Genomic DNA, 15,881 nt, shown 5'->3' with positions numbered 1-15,881 from the left:
CAATCATTTTGCAATCCATTTTTAATAATGGCTTCTGAAACTACTAGTGTCATCCTGACATCTAGTGGTACATCTGTGTTCGTATTTCTTTGAGAAAAAGAAAAAAATACCAGCAATTCAGACATTTCTTTCAAATCGTTTACTACATTTCAGAGTATGTTTAAAAACAGAAATGTGAAGCTTAAAAAAGCAATTAGTTGAACTAAAACTTTGTGTTTTCTTCAAATGTGCCCCCTGTGGTCTGTTGTCCTGTGCTGTGGCTTCCCTATTCGTATGAAATTAGAATTAGTAAAAGTAGTTTTCGTTATTGCTTCGAACAAGACTCACTGTAACCCAGATTTAAGATCGAAAACGAGAGACAAATAAATCAGAAAACTAATTTCTGTCGATATTTTTCATCACACAGTCAAATGAATGGACCAATGACGCAAAATCAACATAACATTGAACAGGTCAGGTTTATTCCTATTATGCTGAACTGCTTTCAATGATCTCTGACTAACAAAATATGGGGGAACAAAATGAATTGAGCAAAAAAAAAAAAAAAGCAATCAAGTACATATACAGTATATTGGCTATGCACAACTCGTCAGTTTTACATCCTGTCATATAACCCAAAACAAAAGAGAAAAAAACCCAACCTAGACCATAAACTAATGTTCTGTGTTATCAACTGGGATACTTAGCAAACTCTCTTAGAAAATGAAAGGAACTAAAGAATGACTACAATAGGAAGAAGGCTAATATCAAACAAGAAAAGTGAGAGTGATTTGGAAAGAGGGAAGGTGTGGAATTCCTGCATTTCATGCAGAAGCCCTGTGATGAATACAATATTCAATATCTGTACTTTGAGAAATTAAACAATGCCAGGGTGTTAACCACGAAAAATCACTTTCAAATCAACACTCAAGTGACACAGGAAAATGTCAAAGGTGACCGTCAGCCTTGAAGCTTTCTGAAAGATGTACCAGGCAGGAATAACTATCACTCTTAGACATCCAGGAGCTGTTTTACATGTACAAACATCAAAAAAAAAAAAACATGAGAAAAGATGCCCCAAATGACGTAAACGGTTGATTAATCGCTGTATTAAATATTCCACCATTCGTGAGATGGCCAAGCCCCTCCTTCCCCATTCACAGCTTCTTTTATAATATACAAAAACTGAGAGTTTGGGAATTAAAACACATAGGTACATTTCTCATACAATGTTTTACATTAAGAAATTGTACTTAATATGTGTTGCATAAAATTATTAAAGGCCCTGATATCTACATATGCACCAATCAAATATGGCCCTCTTTCATTTTCATATTTAACATCTAGCACCGATGAATAGGATTACAATGATTTCTCTGTAAGGAGAGAGCACTTTAACAAGTAATCTAATGTGCTCAGATCACTACATTGATGTGATAAGAGTTACTAATATCAAGCTTTCAAATTAAAGCCAATTTATACACCAAAAGAACGCTGGTTTTAAACTGCGCAAAAACCATCTGGCCACATAATGAATTAAAAATCAACCTTTCTATTACAGATTAAAGGTACAAGTTGAAAAGAAAAGGGCTTTAAAACTGAATGGTTTTCTCTGGAGTGACATGCTATAGTGTTCATTGGCAGTTTACAAAGTTTTGTAGGAACTCTACAAATGCATACATTAGATAAATCTCTAATAATAAACTGCAACATTAGATATATTTCTGCAGTGTTAAAATATCTACGTGATGATGGCTTGCATAAATTGTTTAAATTGTTATTTTTCATAACCCTGAGAGTGAAACATTGCATTAATCATTTTCAGTTGGACCAGTCTCGCATTTTGAGATGAAATCATTGCCTAGACAATTAAAAAGCAACCTAGCAAATCAAGATTTATATATATTTTCTGTTTAGCACAAACAACTCTAGCAAACTCTAATGGAAACTTTCGATGAATTGTATTCTCTTAAATGTCCTCATGCAATCAATCAAATTAGGATTTAGTTTACATAGATCTTTCAGAAAGGTTTCGTAAAGCTTATCCGCACTGCAGTGCTTCCGTCCATCCAACGTGCAGTTCTTAGTGTTCCTTTGGTTATTGTATAAAATCTATATGCATTTCATCTTTTACAAAAATAAAAGATTACATAGAAAATGATCGTTAAAAATGATCTGAAATAGCTTCTGCTCAGATTAAAAAATCATTAACAGCTATTTCTTATTAGTCTGTTAACGATAACACCCCAATCTAAATTAGAATTGTAGTTAATATGCCCAACTGTTTTTGTAGTATAATAAATGTATATATATATATTTAAAATAGGAGTAGTGCCGTTTATGAAAAACTGAGAAAATAGTTTTTCTTCTGTGCTTCTGCGGACACAGTCAAACATGCCAGAGGAACCATAACATCTCGTTATTGTAGCCATGTTTCTTCAAGATCTTTCTTCTGCGCTTAATTGAAATGATTCAGCGTAACCTTGAATTCTGTTGTCAGTGTGTTGGAATCAAGTTTTAAGAGCATTAAACAAATTTGCAGGCACACAAATGTACACACATATCCTCCTGTGCACACACACACACACACACACACACACACAAAGTAAATCTTCAGGTATTGCATTCTGCAAAAGGGCACAGTTTCCAACTATAACACTATACCATTTAACCTGTTGGCAGGATTAAAAATGCATCAAAATGCCCTATGGATAATCACATTTCTTCATACTGTTGTTATCACTAACAAACACTTAAGAGCAGACAGTTAAATCATCATTCAGTTATTAGCCTCTTCAGCACATCACTTTGTGAGAGCAGAGGTCATAAAAGCCAAACGAATTGCACATTGAACACCACAGCGTCACCAAACCACCTTGAAACTTTGATGCTTCATAGCACTGAGATAGAGCGTGCACACCTTAACAGTTCAGCTGTGCTCTGTGGTCAGTCGCCACTCAACGTTGTTCTCAACTTAACATTCTTGTGGTGCAATGTTGTTTTCATGCTCAGAAGGGGGCTGAGAACAACAGCAACGTCAGGTCAGCTGTGAAAATCACTCCATCGATGTCGGCTGCTCGGACTTCTCCACTTTTGTTCAACAAACAAAAGTTCACATCAAGAAAAGCTGAAAAGTTTGATCTTCCTGGCCGAAGGGGTTCCATTATCAGGTTGAAGAAGACCAAGGAGGAGTACCATCTCCATCTTACACTATGCATCACAGGCATAAATGTGATAAACATGAATAGCTGTTTATTATGTGTGCTACTGGAGTCCAAGATTGGCCAAAAAAATGTTGCACATATAAGACAAAAAAAAGAGAGAAAATTTACGTTTCAAAACCACGATCTCTGTGTTCAACAGCACACTCTTCAGTTGACATTGGCACTTGACGTGTGTATTGTCCTTAGCTGAGCAGTTTATTTATTTGAGGTACGATGGCAAATGCAGAGGCAAAATTTTTTGAATATGTTCAGACAATGTGCCGCATCTGTTTCTAAATGTTGTCTTATGGATGTCTTATTTACAATCCTGTAAATAAATCATGAGAAAAGGGATTAACACATTGGAACAAAATAAAGAATAATGTAAAACCATCATTTTAATTAAAAGAATAGTTCTTTAAAAAGAGATTTTCATTTACTCATCCTCATGCTGTTTCTGTATTACTTTGAATGTGTCTGAATGTTTAATACAGCATTTTTGCCCCTTAAAATTAAAATGGGGGTCCAGATAAACATTGGATCACACTGATGTTCAATGTCAGCGCAGAGCACATTCGTAAAGTTTTCTTTCGTGTCCACGTGAAGAAAATAAAATGTATTAAGAACATTATGAGGGTGGGTAAAACTTGTATTTTCACTTGAACTGTATTTTTAAAACAAAGGAAAATTAAAATACCTGTTACCATCTTTAATAATGAAGTTAGCTGGGCACCCAGTTGTGGGAGGCGCTCTGTTGGGTTGCTGGCCCAGTATAGCCTTGTCCGCCCTGTATGATGGGGTCAAAGTTGAAGTCAACCAGTTCTCCATCCATAAGATCACTGTTGATAATATATTCCACATCACAGTCCAGGTTTTCAGTGAACATGTCGATATCCAAGTCTGTAGGCAGACGGTCCTGGGAGGGCATGAAGCAGGTCGGTGTTGCAAACTGGCCTAGACCTTGCAGGCCTCCGTTCCCACCGGGTGATGGGACACCTCCGTGCTGCAGAAGCCCAGCGCCTGGCACCTGATGCTGGTTCTTTATAGCTGCAAGCTGAGGTGGTTCCTGGCTCATGGCCGAGTGCATCATTCCAAAGCCCATCTGTGAGTGCTGGAGTTGGGGTTGAGGCTGGAGGCTCATCAGCCCCACTGCGCTTGTGTCAATGCCTTTGCTCAGCAACATCTGACCTGCCTTAGCTCGGCTGCTGGACATAGATCCCCCGAGCCCCAAAAGCCCGCCACCTCCTTGGCTCGGCATAAGAGGATCCATCTGGGTCATCATAACATCGCTGGGTGGGGGCGAATCGGAGATCAGGAGCGCTTCGAGGCTGGAGGGCACGTGAGTGCTAAAACCACTGTGACCCGGACCGGGCAGAGGACTGAAAAGCGAATTTCCAAAACTTGACTGGCTTGTGCTCGATCCAGCACTGGGTTGAACAGAGCTCTGCGACCCTGGCGGAGTGGATCCCTGTGTAGCCTTTGATTGCTGCAGCTGCCGAAATGAAGGAAAGCTGGACACTCGGGGCAGCAGGGTGGATGCCGAGGGCAAAGGCTGAGGTGGGGCAGGAGGAGCTGTGCTAGGGCTCGCACCACCTTGCGGACCTGTCATTAACGTTAGCCCGTCAATCAAATCCAGCTCTTCCATTAGCGTCTCAGTTAGTGTTGGGGGAAGATTCCCTGTGGAATAGCCACTAAGAAGACCGTCCTCAGGTAGGTCATCCTCGTCCTCCTGCCCCGTGGCTATGGGAGAAAGCCTCCCACTCAGAGTGCTAGCATTGGAGCTTGTACGTGGCCTGAAACTCGTCCACATGTCCGGGTCGTCCAGGCTGCCACGAGAGGAAGGGCTGCTGCTGTTCACTCCCCACTTTCCGAACTGACCTTGAGACCCGGGACTGTCCGCACCACCAGCTCCGGAGGCACCCTCACCCTGCAGGGAACCTCCAGAGCCTCCGATCCCAGCCGCTCCGGCCTGCTTTTTAGTCTGCTTTGCGCGCATACGGCTTTTAAGCAATTTGCTGCTGTTGTCCATTGAGGCGGCGCGGCGGCGAGGGGCTTTGCCGGTTTTGCCCCCCTCGGGGTTAAGCATCCACCAAGAGCTCTTTCCAGTCGACTCATTGTGCACTCGCAGGAACTTGTTGTGGAGAGATAAATTGTGGCGAATGGAGTTCTAAATGGGATGACAAAAAATAAATCAAGTCTAAAAGTGTTAATGTCGGTAACCTAACAGCACATGATTGAAAATATTACTATTAGGGTTTGAAATGAACATCCGAAAAATAACTTAATGCTGTGAACTTACAAGCCAGTTTGCGGCATGAATTATCATTATTTGGTTTGTTTTTTAAATGGATGTCAACAGGGGAGAGGCTTAACAGCGTAAAAACATTTCAATCTGATAAACAAAATATATTATTAGATAGGCAGCCCAGTTATACAAATACAAATATGTAGTAGTCAACGTTTAAAGTGGATCAAAACCTTTCATAAAACTGGTCCTAGAACCAAAACAATACCCGTTCTTGTCTTTATGACAACTTTGATTAACCTTTTTGATCTACTTCAAATGTTGACTCCTGAATAAAAAAGTTCTGAGTTTCATCATGTGTTTTATTTGTGATAATTATGTTTTGGCTATTATAAGTTCTGAAAAGTCAGTAACTTGATTTCAGCAGGAAAATTATATTTTATTTATTGATTTATTTATGTTCTGAATGGCCAGTATTTTAAATTTTAGTTGACAAATTGCCAGGTGAGTGAAGAAGTTAATTTCAAACCCTCATTATAATTATTATTAACTCTTAATCTTGTTTAGACGTACCTTCCACCCAGCAGAACTGTTACTATCTCCTTTGTCCTTAAAATACGGCACTGTTTTGACCATCCAATCGTAGATCTGCGCCAGAGTAAGTCGTTTTTCTGGCGAGTTTTCAATCGCCTGGCTGATCAGATCCGCGTAGGACTGATTACCCCAGGCATTACGCCTGGAAGAGCCTTTCCGAGGCGTAGCTCCGCCCACTCCAGCGATAATCCCGCCTTCCGAGACCGCAACTTTCTCAGGCTCGGATATGATTGGCTGAGGCTCGTGTTTATCTTCCTCGGTGGGTGGAGTTCCAGCAGCAGACTCTGAGCCGTCGGCCCCCCCAGTTTTGACAGCTGAGATGTCGGGTCTAGGCAGCGGCCATGTACATGACCTCGGTCTGCTCTGCGGCTCAAAATCTGGGTCAATCGGGGGTATGTTTTCGTCCTCCATTATGAGATGCAATCCAGATAATTTCAGAGAAAGGCTGGATTTCACTGAAGAAGTTTTGATGAGAAGTAAAAAAAAAAAAACTGGCCGATGAAAAGTAAGAGTACGACTATTTATACCAAAAGTAAAATAATCTTGTTTTTAAAATATTTTTTCTTCTTTAATATATTACACTACAGTATAAATCATCCGTACTGAATTTAACTGCGACTGTCTGGAGCGTAACGGAGCACATTCGTAATAATCTGAACACACCAATATAGCGTCAGTTAATCCTCAGATTGGAGATTAAAGGGGCCAAATAATCTCCTTAATAGTAACTAACATAAACCTTCTGATTTACATAGAGGAAACGAGGATAGAAGGGGGTCTCTTTGTTTAATGGAGAAAGAACAAAGGAAATTCACTACACATCAAAACAGCTGGATTGTCAAAAGATAAACCACAGTAAAGGAGGACGCCCTGGAGTGACAAAGGATGAGCTATGAACTGTTGTATATAATTAAACACTCTTTTACCGAAAAAAAAAATCTAATTGAGGCATTGAAGTAGGTGAAATCGCAAAACCAATCATAAGATGCGCTGTAATTGCTAAAATAACCACCTCCCACTGGTTCCTATTATAGCAGCTAATGGTTGATTGGCTTTCGCAATTAGACTTTAGACAGGAAAAAACGAGTAAACCAGCTTACAAACTCTACAAAAAGAGCAATAAATCACCTTAATATGATCGCATCAAGTCGTACACTAATCTTTCCTGTAAACTGAGTGTATTTCTATACTATGTAAGAATACTGTCCTTGTAAACGAATTCAAGTGGATGGGAATTACTTGTTACAGCTGCCTGTCAAAGTCAACAAAGTCACGTTATTTAATTAATCGGGATCCATTCCGAGGTTAAAAACATAAAAAATATAGGTTTAAAATGATTTAAGTGCACCCCACTTAAATGCGTTAAGCAAGATTGTTAAATCGCCAAAATAATCCGTACGTAAAACTTAAATCATAACGATCAAAATTTTACATTTAAAAAAAAATAAAAAGTACAAAGACAATATCCTACAGGAGTGCGCTATCATAACGGGTAGTTTTTACCATACAATAAAAAAAGCTGTGTTATTTTCGTTCAAGTGTGCACGGTCCTCCACGCTGTGTGCTGGCGCGTGCCACCATCTGCCATGTTCCTCGAGACGCGGCTACACACGATGCTCGCTCGCGCCGAGCGAATCCGTTCCGTTGAAGGCTTCCAGTATGCCAATAAAGGTCGATGTGTTCTCCGAAAAGACAAAAAGGCGCCGCCTGTCCGCTTCTTGAACTCGATCGCCGGCTACTCGGCCTCTGGGACAAAACTCAAAAGCGTAGTTTTACTACTGCGAGAGTAACTAGATGGTCACCTAGTTAGCCAACTCCAGTTTTTATGAGTTATTATCCCTCCGGTAAAAGTCGAAGAAACCCGCTTCTCTTCAATAACTTGGCGGTTTGTTGAAATTACCGCGGAATCGCTTCTCTTCTGCTGTTAATGAAGATAAACAAACAGCTATTCCTCGTAGATCTTTCTTGTTTTGTTTTGTTTTGACTCGAGGCGAAGACTCCCTTCTGACGTCTGTTTACCACTGCCAGACAACGCGGCGTGCGCATGCGCCGAGAGTGTTGATGGGAAATGTAGTCAGTCTTGGGATAGGTTGTGCACCGTAAACACGACCGGGGGAAACCGGTCCGGGATCCCGAAAAAAGACTGAGCACGCAAAATGTTATGTAATAGTTTCTCAAGAAGTGTGTTTGTGCGACAGTGGGTCCTGGCTGGGGCAATTTTTTGTCATTTTAGGATCTCTAGGTTGTTATGAAGGAGGAGGAGATTCCCAAATCCAATGAAGGAATGCCTTGTGCGGGATCCCCTGACCTCATGCCGCCCACATGTTTTTTCGATGAAACTGCAATCTCATTTTTTAATTAAGATGAAGTGGATGAAAGCTATTTTTATATTAGAAGATGTTTACGTCAGAGAGACGATGTAATGAAGAGTGGTCATTATCTGAAATCCCCACGTGGTTTGATTTCTTAGGTAGTTTTTAAATGAAAGTCATACATTAAATGTGCATGCCCCCTCAGTGGGGTTGTCTATCCTCATTTGAATTTAGTCATGTTAAATCTGAATTTTACTCGTAAATGCATTGTTCTTTTTTAGGTCAGCTGTTGCTCATATGCAAGTTTTTAAATGTATAGGGATCAGCCAGGAGAACTACAATACCCACAGGACCTTCCCAGGCATTACCCCTGTTCCCAGAATTGCTGTGGGCGGTAGAGAACACAAAGTATGATGCAATTCTTCAGCCTTTTGTTGTCTGATTAAGTAGTTGTATTAATTTAGATATCATTTTAATTGATAATTTTTTTGTTTCCTTTGACTAAATATACAATCCACGTTATAGTGTGTGTGCATTTAAAAAAAAAAAAAGTTATGCATAAAAGTAGGCCTACAAAAAGTCATTATTGCAGAATGACAGAAACGTGAAATTTAATAATAGAAATCATAATTTTGTGGTGGAAATATACGTCTAGATTTACATTTCTTCCCTAACTTGCCCGATGATGTTACATAAACATTAATCAGTCAAAGTGGAGAAAATTACTTCACAATTTTACCTTTTTCCAAACAGTCATTTCTGATTATCTTCAATGCATAAATGTTTCCAAAATAAATTCAATAAAATTCTTATTGCTTAATTAATTTGACTGGCCAGTTGTGATGTCATGTATTTACTTATTTAATTATATATATATATATTTTATGGTTTGTGTTGAATGTATGCGGATATGATACTTCAGAAAATTTGCATAACTAAGTTAATAAATCACTATGTATAAATCACTGACTAGGTTACCATTATTTTGTGGGAGTGATTTATAACAAAAATATACATATTCCACATCTATCGCTGGTTTAAAGTGTCCTCCCAGCCTCTTAATTTTCAAGCGAAAGGAATATTTGGAGGATATACAGTAAGTGAAACTGAGCAATGTGTTAAAAAAGACTACATTGATTAAGCTACATAATATTGATATTTCATAGCCTTTGTTTTTTAAAGAGAATTTCATAATTTGACTAATTATTGGCAAAGTTCTAGTATAATAACGAATAAAGAAATAAATAATAGTGATTGTTGTGTGGGACAGCCAGCACTGGGGGGCGCTGTGACATTTCTGACGCCGCACAGATCGTCGCTCTGATTGGTCGAGAACTGAGCGCCTCATCCAATGACTAGAATGTCACCGTTTTCAAATCTACTCTGAAAACGCTCGGCCTGGTGATTAGAGACCTGGTAAGATGATGATAATGCTTTCTAAAGGTTTTGATCTGCTTATTATTATCATTTTTTAGAATCTGTATCGTTTTTTTGTTGATTTTCGGATATGGCTTATTACTAATATTCCGTGTCAACGGTTATATTTGTGTCACCATAGCAAAACATTCCTTGCAGTTGTTTCTTCTAGCATTTTTGTTCTGTTGTGTAACGTAATCATCAGACATGCTCATATTACTTAACTATACTGTTCTATGGTAAATGTGATAGTTTGGTGTTTATATTTAGACCAGTTTTCAGGGAATTCAGCCTCGTGCTTCCTTATGTAACAAATGTGTCATCCATTGTGAAATGTGTGATTGTCAGTAAGTAGGTTTCAGGAAGCTACATAATAAATCAAAGTCCGAATTCCTTTCAGAGACCCGCCTGCTATTGAAATGGAGAGCTTTCTAAGGCGGAAGCTTGCCCAGGCCGGCTCATCTCTTCAAAAACCTGTTTCCTCTTACCAGCCTATCAAATTGCCAGATTTGTGTTCTAGTTTCTATTCAATTGCAGATGAACCTTTTCCTCAAGTGTCTGGATTTCTTGATGACACCGTCGGCCCATCCTTTCTTTTAAATGAAACAGGAACTGTGTTGAATTCCCCTGCTTGCACGCCATCAGAAAATCATGCAAAAAATAAGGATGAAGGAGTTTTAGCACCAAGAAAAGAGGCTACCAATGACTCTGGCCTTAATTGCTCTCTTGGAGCACATTGTCAGTCGGCAAATGTAAGCATGTCTACTAGATCGCCGCAGAATGAGAAAGACATTACCAGTGCAACAGCGGGCAAAGCAGATGGTGACTGCAATGATGCTACGGCATCCATTACATCTTTAGAGAAATCTGATTTAATTAGTGTAGAGCTGAAGAACAGCACTTTTGAAGTGTCCCATGACTCGAAAGAACGGTCTGACGCTGGTATTAATGCAACTGTTGATCTACACAACATCAGTAAGAAGAACAGCATTTTTGAGTCTCAGGAGCCAAAGGAGGGGTCTGACCCTATACTTAATTCAACAGTCGATATTGATGACCCTAATACAAAGACAGAGACCGGAAACACCACTGTTGAACTGGTCCAGTCACATGACCCTAAAGAGGGACCTGACACTGGGGTTAATACAACTGTGGATATTCCTCTTCTAGACAGGGCACAATCTAAAACTAATGCATGTGATGATAACACTGTACCATTAAACACTACTACTACTACAGAACAGCCAAATGAAAACCTTGAAGGAACTATAGACATACAGCCACAAGAAAAACTGAATGCTAGTATTAACTCTACTGAGGTTAATACAATAAAAAACACAGAGGAAGCTCATTTCAACATCAATGAAACTGTTGATATTGTGGAGCAAATAGCCAGTGCTCCTCTTCAACCCTCTGGTGAGGTCGAACAATCAAACTCTGTTCCTATAAAACCACTTGAGATGATTAAACATAATACAACCACTGATCTTATCCCCCCAGAAAATCTAGTTTTGAAGGACACCACTGTTGAAATAATGCCCTTGAGTATAGAATTAGCTGACCAGGTTAATGATGCTTCTAACTCTGAGGGTGTCACTCAACCAACCTCTAACAGCAGAGAAACAGAAGCTGAGATAAGCACCACAGCATTTGTTTGCTCTGTCGACGCTCCTGATGATGCTCCTGAGCTTCAAGCATCAGAGGAGCATCACAAAAAAACATCAAGTCCTGGATCGGCGGACGCTGAGTCTGTTCCCTCTTCTGATACGGGAAATATCAGCAGGAATAGTATTTTTTGTTTAGATGACACATTAGACCTGAAGACAAGCTTCCTGGTTACATCCACGCCTATCGTTTTTGGCAAAGAATCCAGATTTGAGATCATGAGAGACGTGAAGCCCAGAAAGAGGCTGTCTGTGATCAACAGCATCGAGGCCCAGTCGAATGATGAGCTTGTTTGTGCAAGTAATCACGATGGAACTGATGCTGTGCAGGCGACTGAGAGCTCGAGTCAGGGTCAGAAAGTCTCAGCAGCATGCACTTTAAGTCACTGTGCATCAGAACCAGCCAATGAGAACAAGCGTCCCACAAAACTTCCAATCAAAAGACAGCTTCCTCAGCTTTCCTCTAAGCTGAGTTATCCCAAATCCAGTCTTCCTCCAAGGCCTCAGTTGTCAGTGAACTCCACGGTAGCTGTCAAACCAAAGACACTCCAAGGGCCTCCGGCCCCGCATCAGCCTGACGCATCATCCACCACCCTGCTTGGCAACAGGAAGACGCTACAGATGAACAAGGGCAAGAACATCGCTCCTATCAAGAACATAGCATCAGCTGGCACTGTTAAGGTATGAAACTCAATGCTTTATGTTGCTATGAGTCAGTCAGCTGGTTACAAACATTGATCTTGTATATTTTTGTTTTTTCTTTATTTAAAACAGACCTCTATGGTTTCTCCCGTCACTGGATATAACTTCACTGCTGGTGAGTGGCTTGTACACAATGGTACACATTTCATACATTTGCGTAATTATATTATTGTTAAAGCGTTTGAGGTCAAAGTGACCGTAAATACATTTGTAATGTTACAGAAAAAATTCAATTTTTTTTTTTTTTTACTTGCTGTTCATTCAAATAATTCTGATATTAAGTTTCCATCATAAATATGATCATCATAAATAGCTTAGTCCTTAGCCATCTTCAAGAATCGGCTTAAAACATATCTCTTCCATCTTTATTTGACCCTCTAACTCTAGCACTCTTTATTCTAATTCCATTCTTTAAAAAAGACTTGCTCGTTTTTCTTCATTTTTTTTTTTGTATTCTTATGTGTGTTTTTTTTATTTATTATACAATTCACAAAAAGCAAAAAAGGCCTCTAACACTTGGCTCGCTCTGTTCGTTTTCTATTCTTTCGGTTTTCTTTTTATTTATTATGCAATATAAAAAAGCCCCTTGCTACGTGTACTGTGTTAAGCTAACTTAGACTTGTTATAGCACTATATCATTACTCTCTTGTTGATTTTCATTACTTCCTTTGTAAGTCACTTTGGATAAAAGCGTCTGCTAAATGACTAAATGTAATGTAAATATTAAGCAACACAACTGTTTTTAAACATTAATAATAAGACGTGTTTCTTGAGCAACAAATCAGCACATTAGAATGATTTCTGAAGGTCCATGTGACACTGAAGTAATCGCTGCTGTTCAGTGTTGCAATCACAGGAATAGATTACCTGCTAGAGTATATAAAAAATGAAAGCTTATACTTTTTAAATTATAATGATATTTCACAGTATTACTGTTTTTACTATATTTTTGATAAAGAGCATAACAACCCAAACTTTTGAACAGTAATGGTACATAACTGTTTTGTATGTTTGCTAGCTGCTTGTTGTATTATAAATATCAATTATGTATTCTGTAAACTGTAATGTGATTGCAGTTGCAAAACCTTCAGGCTCTGGAATACAGCAAATGAAACCATCTGGACTACAGCCGCCAACTCGTAAAAGACCGGCTCTCAAGACCCCTCAGACCACACGATCCTCTGTAGAAACCATTCAGACTCAGCCTAGTAATAAATCGACAGGATTACCAGGTACTTTTCACTGATAGTTTTTCTTGATTTGTATCTTCAAGTTTAGTTAATATAAGGTTTGCTGATTACATATTTAATGCAAATTTTATACCTAGGAAATATGATTATGTAAATGAAGGGCTCTGATTTTATGTAATGCTTTGTTATTATTTCCTTTAATTTTATCTATGAAAGGTATGAGGACGAGGAATTCACTGCTTCCCAGTGTGGGCCAAAAGCACTTGAACAATGATGGTTTGCCTTCGGCAAAGAGAAAAAGAATTGGTGCGATCATTTGTCCTTTTTCATTTGCCTTTATCAAATACAGCAATGCTAACTGTACAAGTGAAACCTGATAAATAACAGAAATATTTCTAATACTTTCAGAGGTTCTACAACACCTTTTAACCACAACATCTTTAATAAAACCAAACTCAAAGCCAAACATGAGTACTAACGTAATACTTATCTCTGGTGTATCTCCTCTTGTGGTGTAGGGTTACAAAATTATGCAGCATTAACTAATAAGAGCAATTTTGATGCAGACTAAAGGTTACATTTTTTATGTTGCTTTGTATAATACCACTTAAAAGTTTTCATTTATACCTTTTTAAAACTATGATTACTGTAAATGGCAATGTTTTATGTTTATTTAAAAATGAAAAGACGTGGTGCACAAAAAGTTTGGGGTGTATCAAAGCAACATTCAAAAGCTTTATAGTCTGAAAAATGTAGAAAATTGCCGCCCTTTGCCTTAAGCCACATAGACTGATCTCAACAGGATTTCTCAGAATATATCATTATTGCAAAAAAATTAAAAAATCCATAATCTTGTCTGAAGCCATTGGGAGACTGGGCGAGAAAATTGAGTCATCAGAGTTGTCTCTAGCGATTCTTTACACGATGGCTGCCTGATTACAGTAGCTGTAATCCAGACTGATTGATATTCTTGTGAAGTGCGCAGTAATAGCCTTGCTGAAAGGACTAGTGCATTTGGGAGCTTGTTGTCAAAGCCTTTTTAATTCATGCTTAAGGGAGTTGTGTGTGTGCATGTCTCCCCAGTGAGTCTTTTCATTCATTTTGAAATGGAGATTTGAAGTGCTGTTCAAACTCATTTACAGGGTGGTACACTGGCATGCATGCCACCATAAGAATGCATTGTACTAATTATAGATTCAAAAAAAATAACAGCACAAAAATGCAATTAAACTGATCAAACATATGATTAAGGAATTATAAAGAGTTTCGAAATACTATTTCGGTTTTAAATATGGTCTGTTATACTATTCATGAAAGGTTCACACTGTTTTGGCCATCTCAAATGTGGATTTATTAGTCATTTAATGAAACCGCCAAATGAGGACCTCAGTGGAGACCATTTTTTTAACTAGACCTTTGATGTACTCGTCCTCTTTTGTCCGCTTCTCTCTATCTCTCCATCCTGGTTTGGTCAAGTTTGCCGATTACGAGCCGCTTTCAACTGTGCTAACATAGGATGAAAGTTTTCTCTTGTACCACATGACTAGGTGACGCTTTTGATGATGGTCTTCACTAGTAAAGAAAGCCATCTATGGTTAAAAAAAAAAAAAGTGCAGCATTTGTAATGTTAAGACATCTAATGAAGATTTTTGTTATTGGGAAAACAAGACCTTTGTAGAAAAAGTTTGAAATATAATGGCTCTTATTTTCGAATCTCTGATCTGATGTATTTCTTGTGTTTGTATCTATAGCACCTTCTCCGTCTACAGTAGAGAGTGATGCTGTGCATGCAGCTGAAGGAGCGCACGAACCAGGTGAAATTTGATTGTTGTTATCATAGAGATCATGCACTACATATTCAAATTCAGTGTCTTATAACGTCTTTTAAACCTATCAATCTCTTCAACACCCCGCCCAGGTTGTGTTAATTGCTTGCAACACCGAGAAAAACTTGAGAGGGTCATTCAAGAACTAATGGTTTTGCGTTCAGGTATCTTAAGTTTTGTATTTGTATTTCAAACAACTTTACCCTCTTTCTTAATTTCATTATGAGATAATGTTTTGGTTTTGTTACAATTTGCATTCCTTTATCTTTCATAGAATGTAAAAACTGGGGACCATTGCACGAAAAACTTGAGATGTGCATAGAGGAGCTGAAGAGAGATTAAGTTGGTATTCAATGTCTTTACACAGTTCATTTCTGGGATTTCTTTTTTTAGTGTGTGTGTGTGTACAATTCTTTTAAAATTAAGTGGTTTTGTTTGCATGTTTAACCTTAATGTCTGAGTTAATTGTACAGATGAATATCAGTGTGCTACAAGTAATATTAAAAGTAGAATTCGATACCTCCGTCTGATTTTCTCTCTCAATTATAGGAGAAAAGAAGAGAAGTGGCACGGAAAGTTATAATTCTGAAATGTCTATGCATTTTTATATGCTTTTAAGAAATGTGAGTTTAATAAAATGCAACTCCATCAAAAACATCGGCTGCCTTCAGTGTCTCGCTTTTACCTAATAAATTACAATATAATATACAATATGCTTTGTGGTTTGTTTTGAGAGCCTATAAGAAAATT

General features: G+C 38.5%; 2 protein-coding genes across 5 annotated transcripts; one reads left to right on the top strand and one right to left on the bottom strand.

Annotated features, from left to right (window-relative positions):
- Window positions 1-433: 433 nt before the first annotated feature.
- On the bottom strand, window positions 434-8,100 carry LOC127971277 (forkhead box protein O4). Its single transcript, XM_052574171.1, has 3 exons — window positions 6,001-8,100; window positions 3,880-5,349; window positions 434-3,510 (listed from the first exon to the last, which is right to left on the bottom strand). The coding sequence occupies exons 1-2, from the start codon at window positions 6,430-6,432 to the stop codon at window positions 3,904-3,906; spliced, it is 1,878 nt and encodes a 625-aa protein (XP_052430131.1). The 5' UTR covers window positions 6,433-8,100; the 3' UTR covers window positions 434-3,510; window positions 3,880-3,903.
- Window positions 8,101-9,607: 1,507 nt separating this feature from the next.
- LOC127971935 (uncharacterized) lies at window positions 9,608-15,788 on the top strand. 4 transcript variants are annotated; one of them, XM_052575269.1, is made up of 9 exons: window positions 9,608-9,749; window positions 10,150-12,094; window positions 12,188-12,230; window positions 13,192-13,347; window positions 13,522-13,611; window positions 15,057-15,119; window positions 15,224-15,295; window positions 15,406-15,473; window positions 15,681-15,788. In XM_052575269.1, the coding sequence occupies exons 2-8, from the start codon at window positions 10,169-10,171 to the stop codon at window positions 15,471-15,473; spliced, it is 2,418 nt and encodes an 805-aa protein (XP_052431229.1). In that variant the 5' UTR covers window positions 9,608-9,749; window positions 10,150-10,168; the 3' UTR covers window positions 15,681-15,788. The 4 variants fall into 4 exon arrangements, with proteins under 4 accessions (XP_052431229.1, XP_052431231.1, XP_052431232.1 ...); XM_052575271.1 differs by having other exon boundaries at window positions 15,406-15,477; XM_052575270.1 differs by having other exon boundaries at window positions 9,730-9,776; window positions 15,406-15,788.
- Window positions 15,789-15,881: the final 93 nt, after the last annotated feature.

This window comes from Carassius gibelio, chromosome B14 (genome assembly GCF_023724105.1).
Source record: "Carassius gibelio isolate Cgi1373 ecotype wild population from Czech Republic chromosome B14, carGib1.2-hapl.c, whole genome shotgun sequence".
In the NCBI taxonomy this organism is placed as follows: domain Eukaryota; kingdom Metazoa; phylum Chordata; class Actinopteri; order Cypriniformes; family Cyprinidae; genus Carassius; species Carassius gibelio.
Note: the sequence above shows the minus strand (reverse complement) of the source record. Positions and strands in the feature narration are given on the sequence as shown.

Coding starts and splice junctions, on each gene's coding strand:
- LOC127971277 (XM_052574171.1), bottom strand. CDS start 6,432: ATGGAGGACGAAAACATACCCCCGATTGACCCAGATTTTGAGCCGCAG. Junction 5,350..6,000: donor ACAGTTCTGCTGGGTGGAAG/GTACGTCTAAAC, acceptor CATCCCATTTAG/AACTCCATTCGCCACAATTT.
- LOC127971935 (XM_052575269.1), top strand. CDS start 10,169: ATGGAGAGCTTTCTAAGGCGGAAGCTTGCCCAGGCCGGCTCATCTCTT. Junction 12,095..12,187: donor CATCAGCTGGCACTGTTAAG/GTATGAAACTCA, acceptor TATTTAAAACAG/ACCTCTATGGTTTCTCCCGT. Junction 15,120..15,223: donor TGAAGGAGCGCACGAACCAG/GTGAAATTTGAT, acceptor CACCCCGCCCAG/GTTGTGTTAATTGCTTGCAA.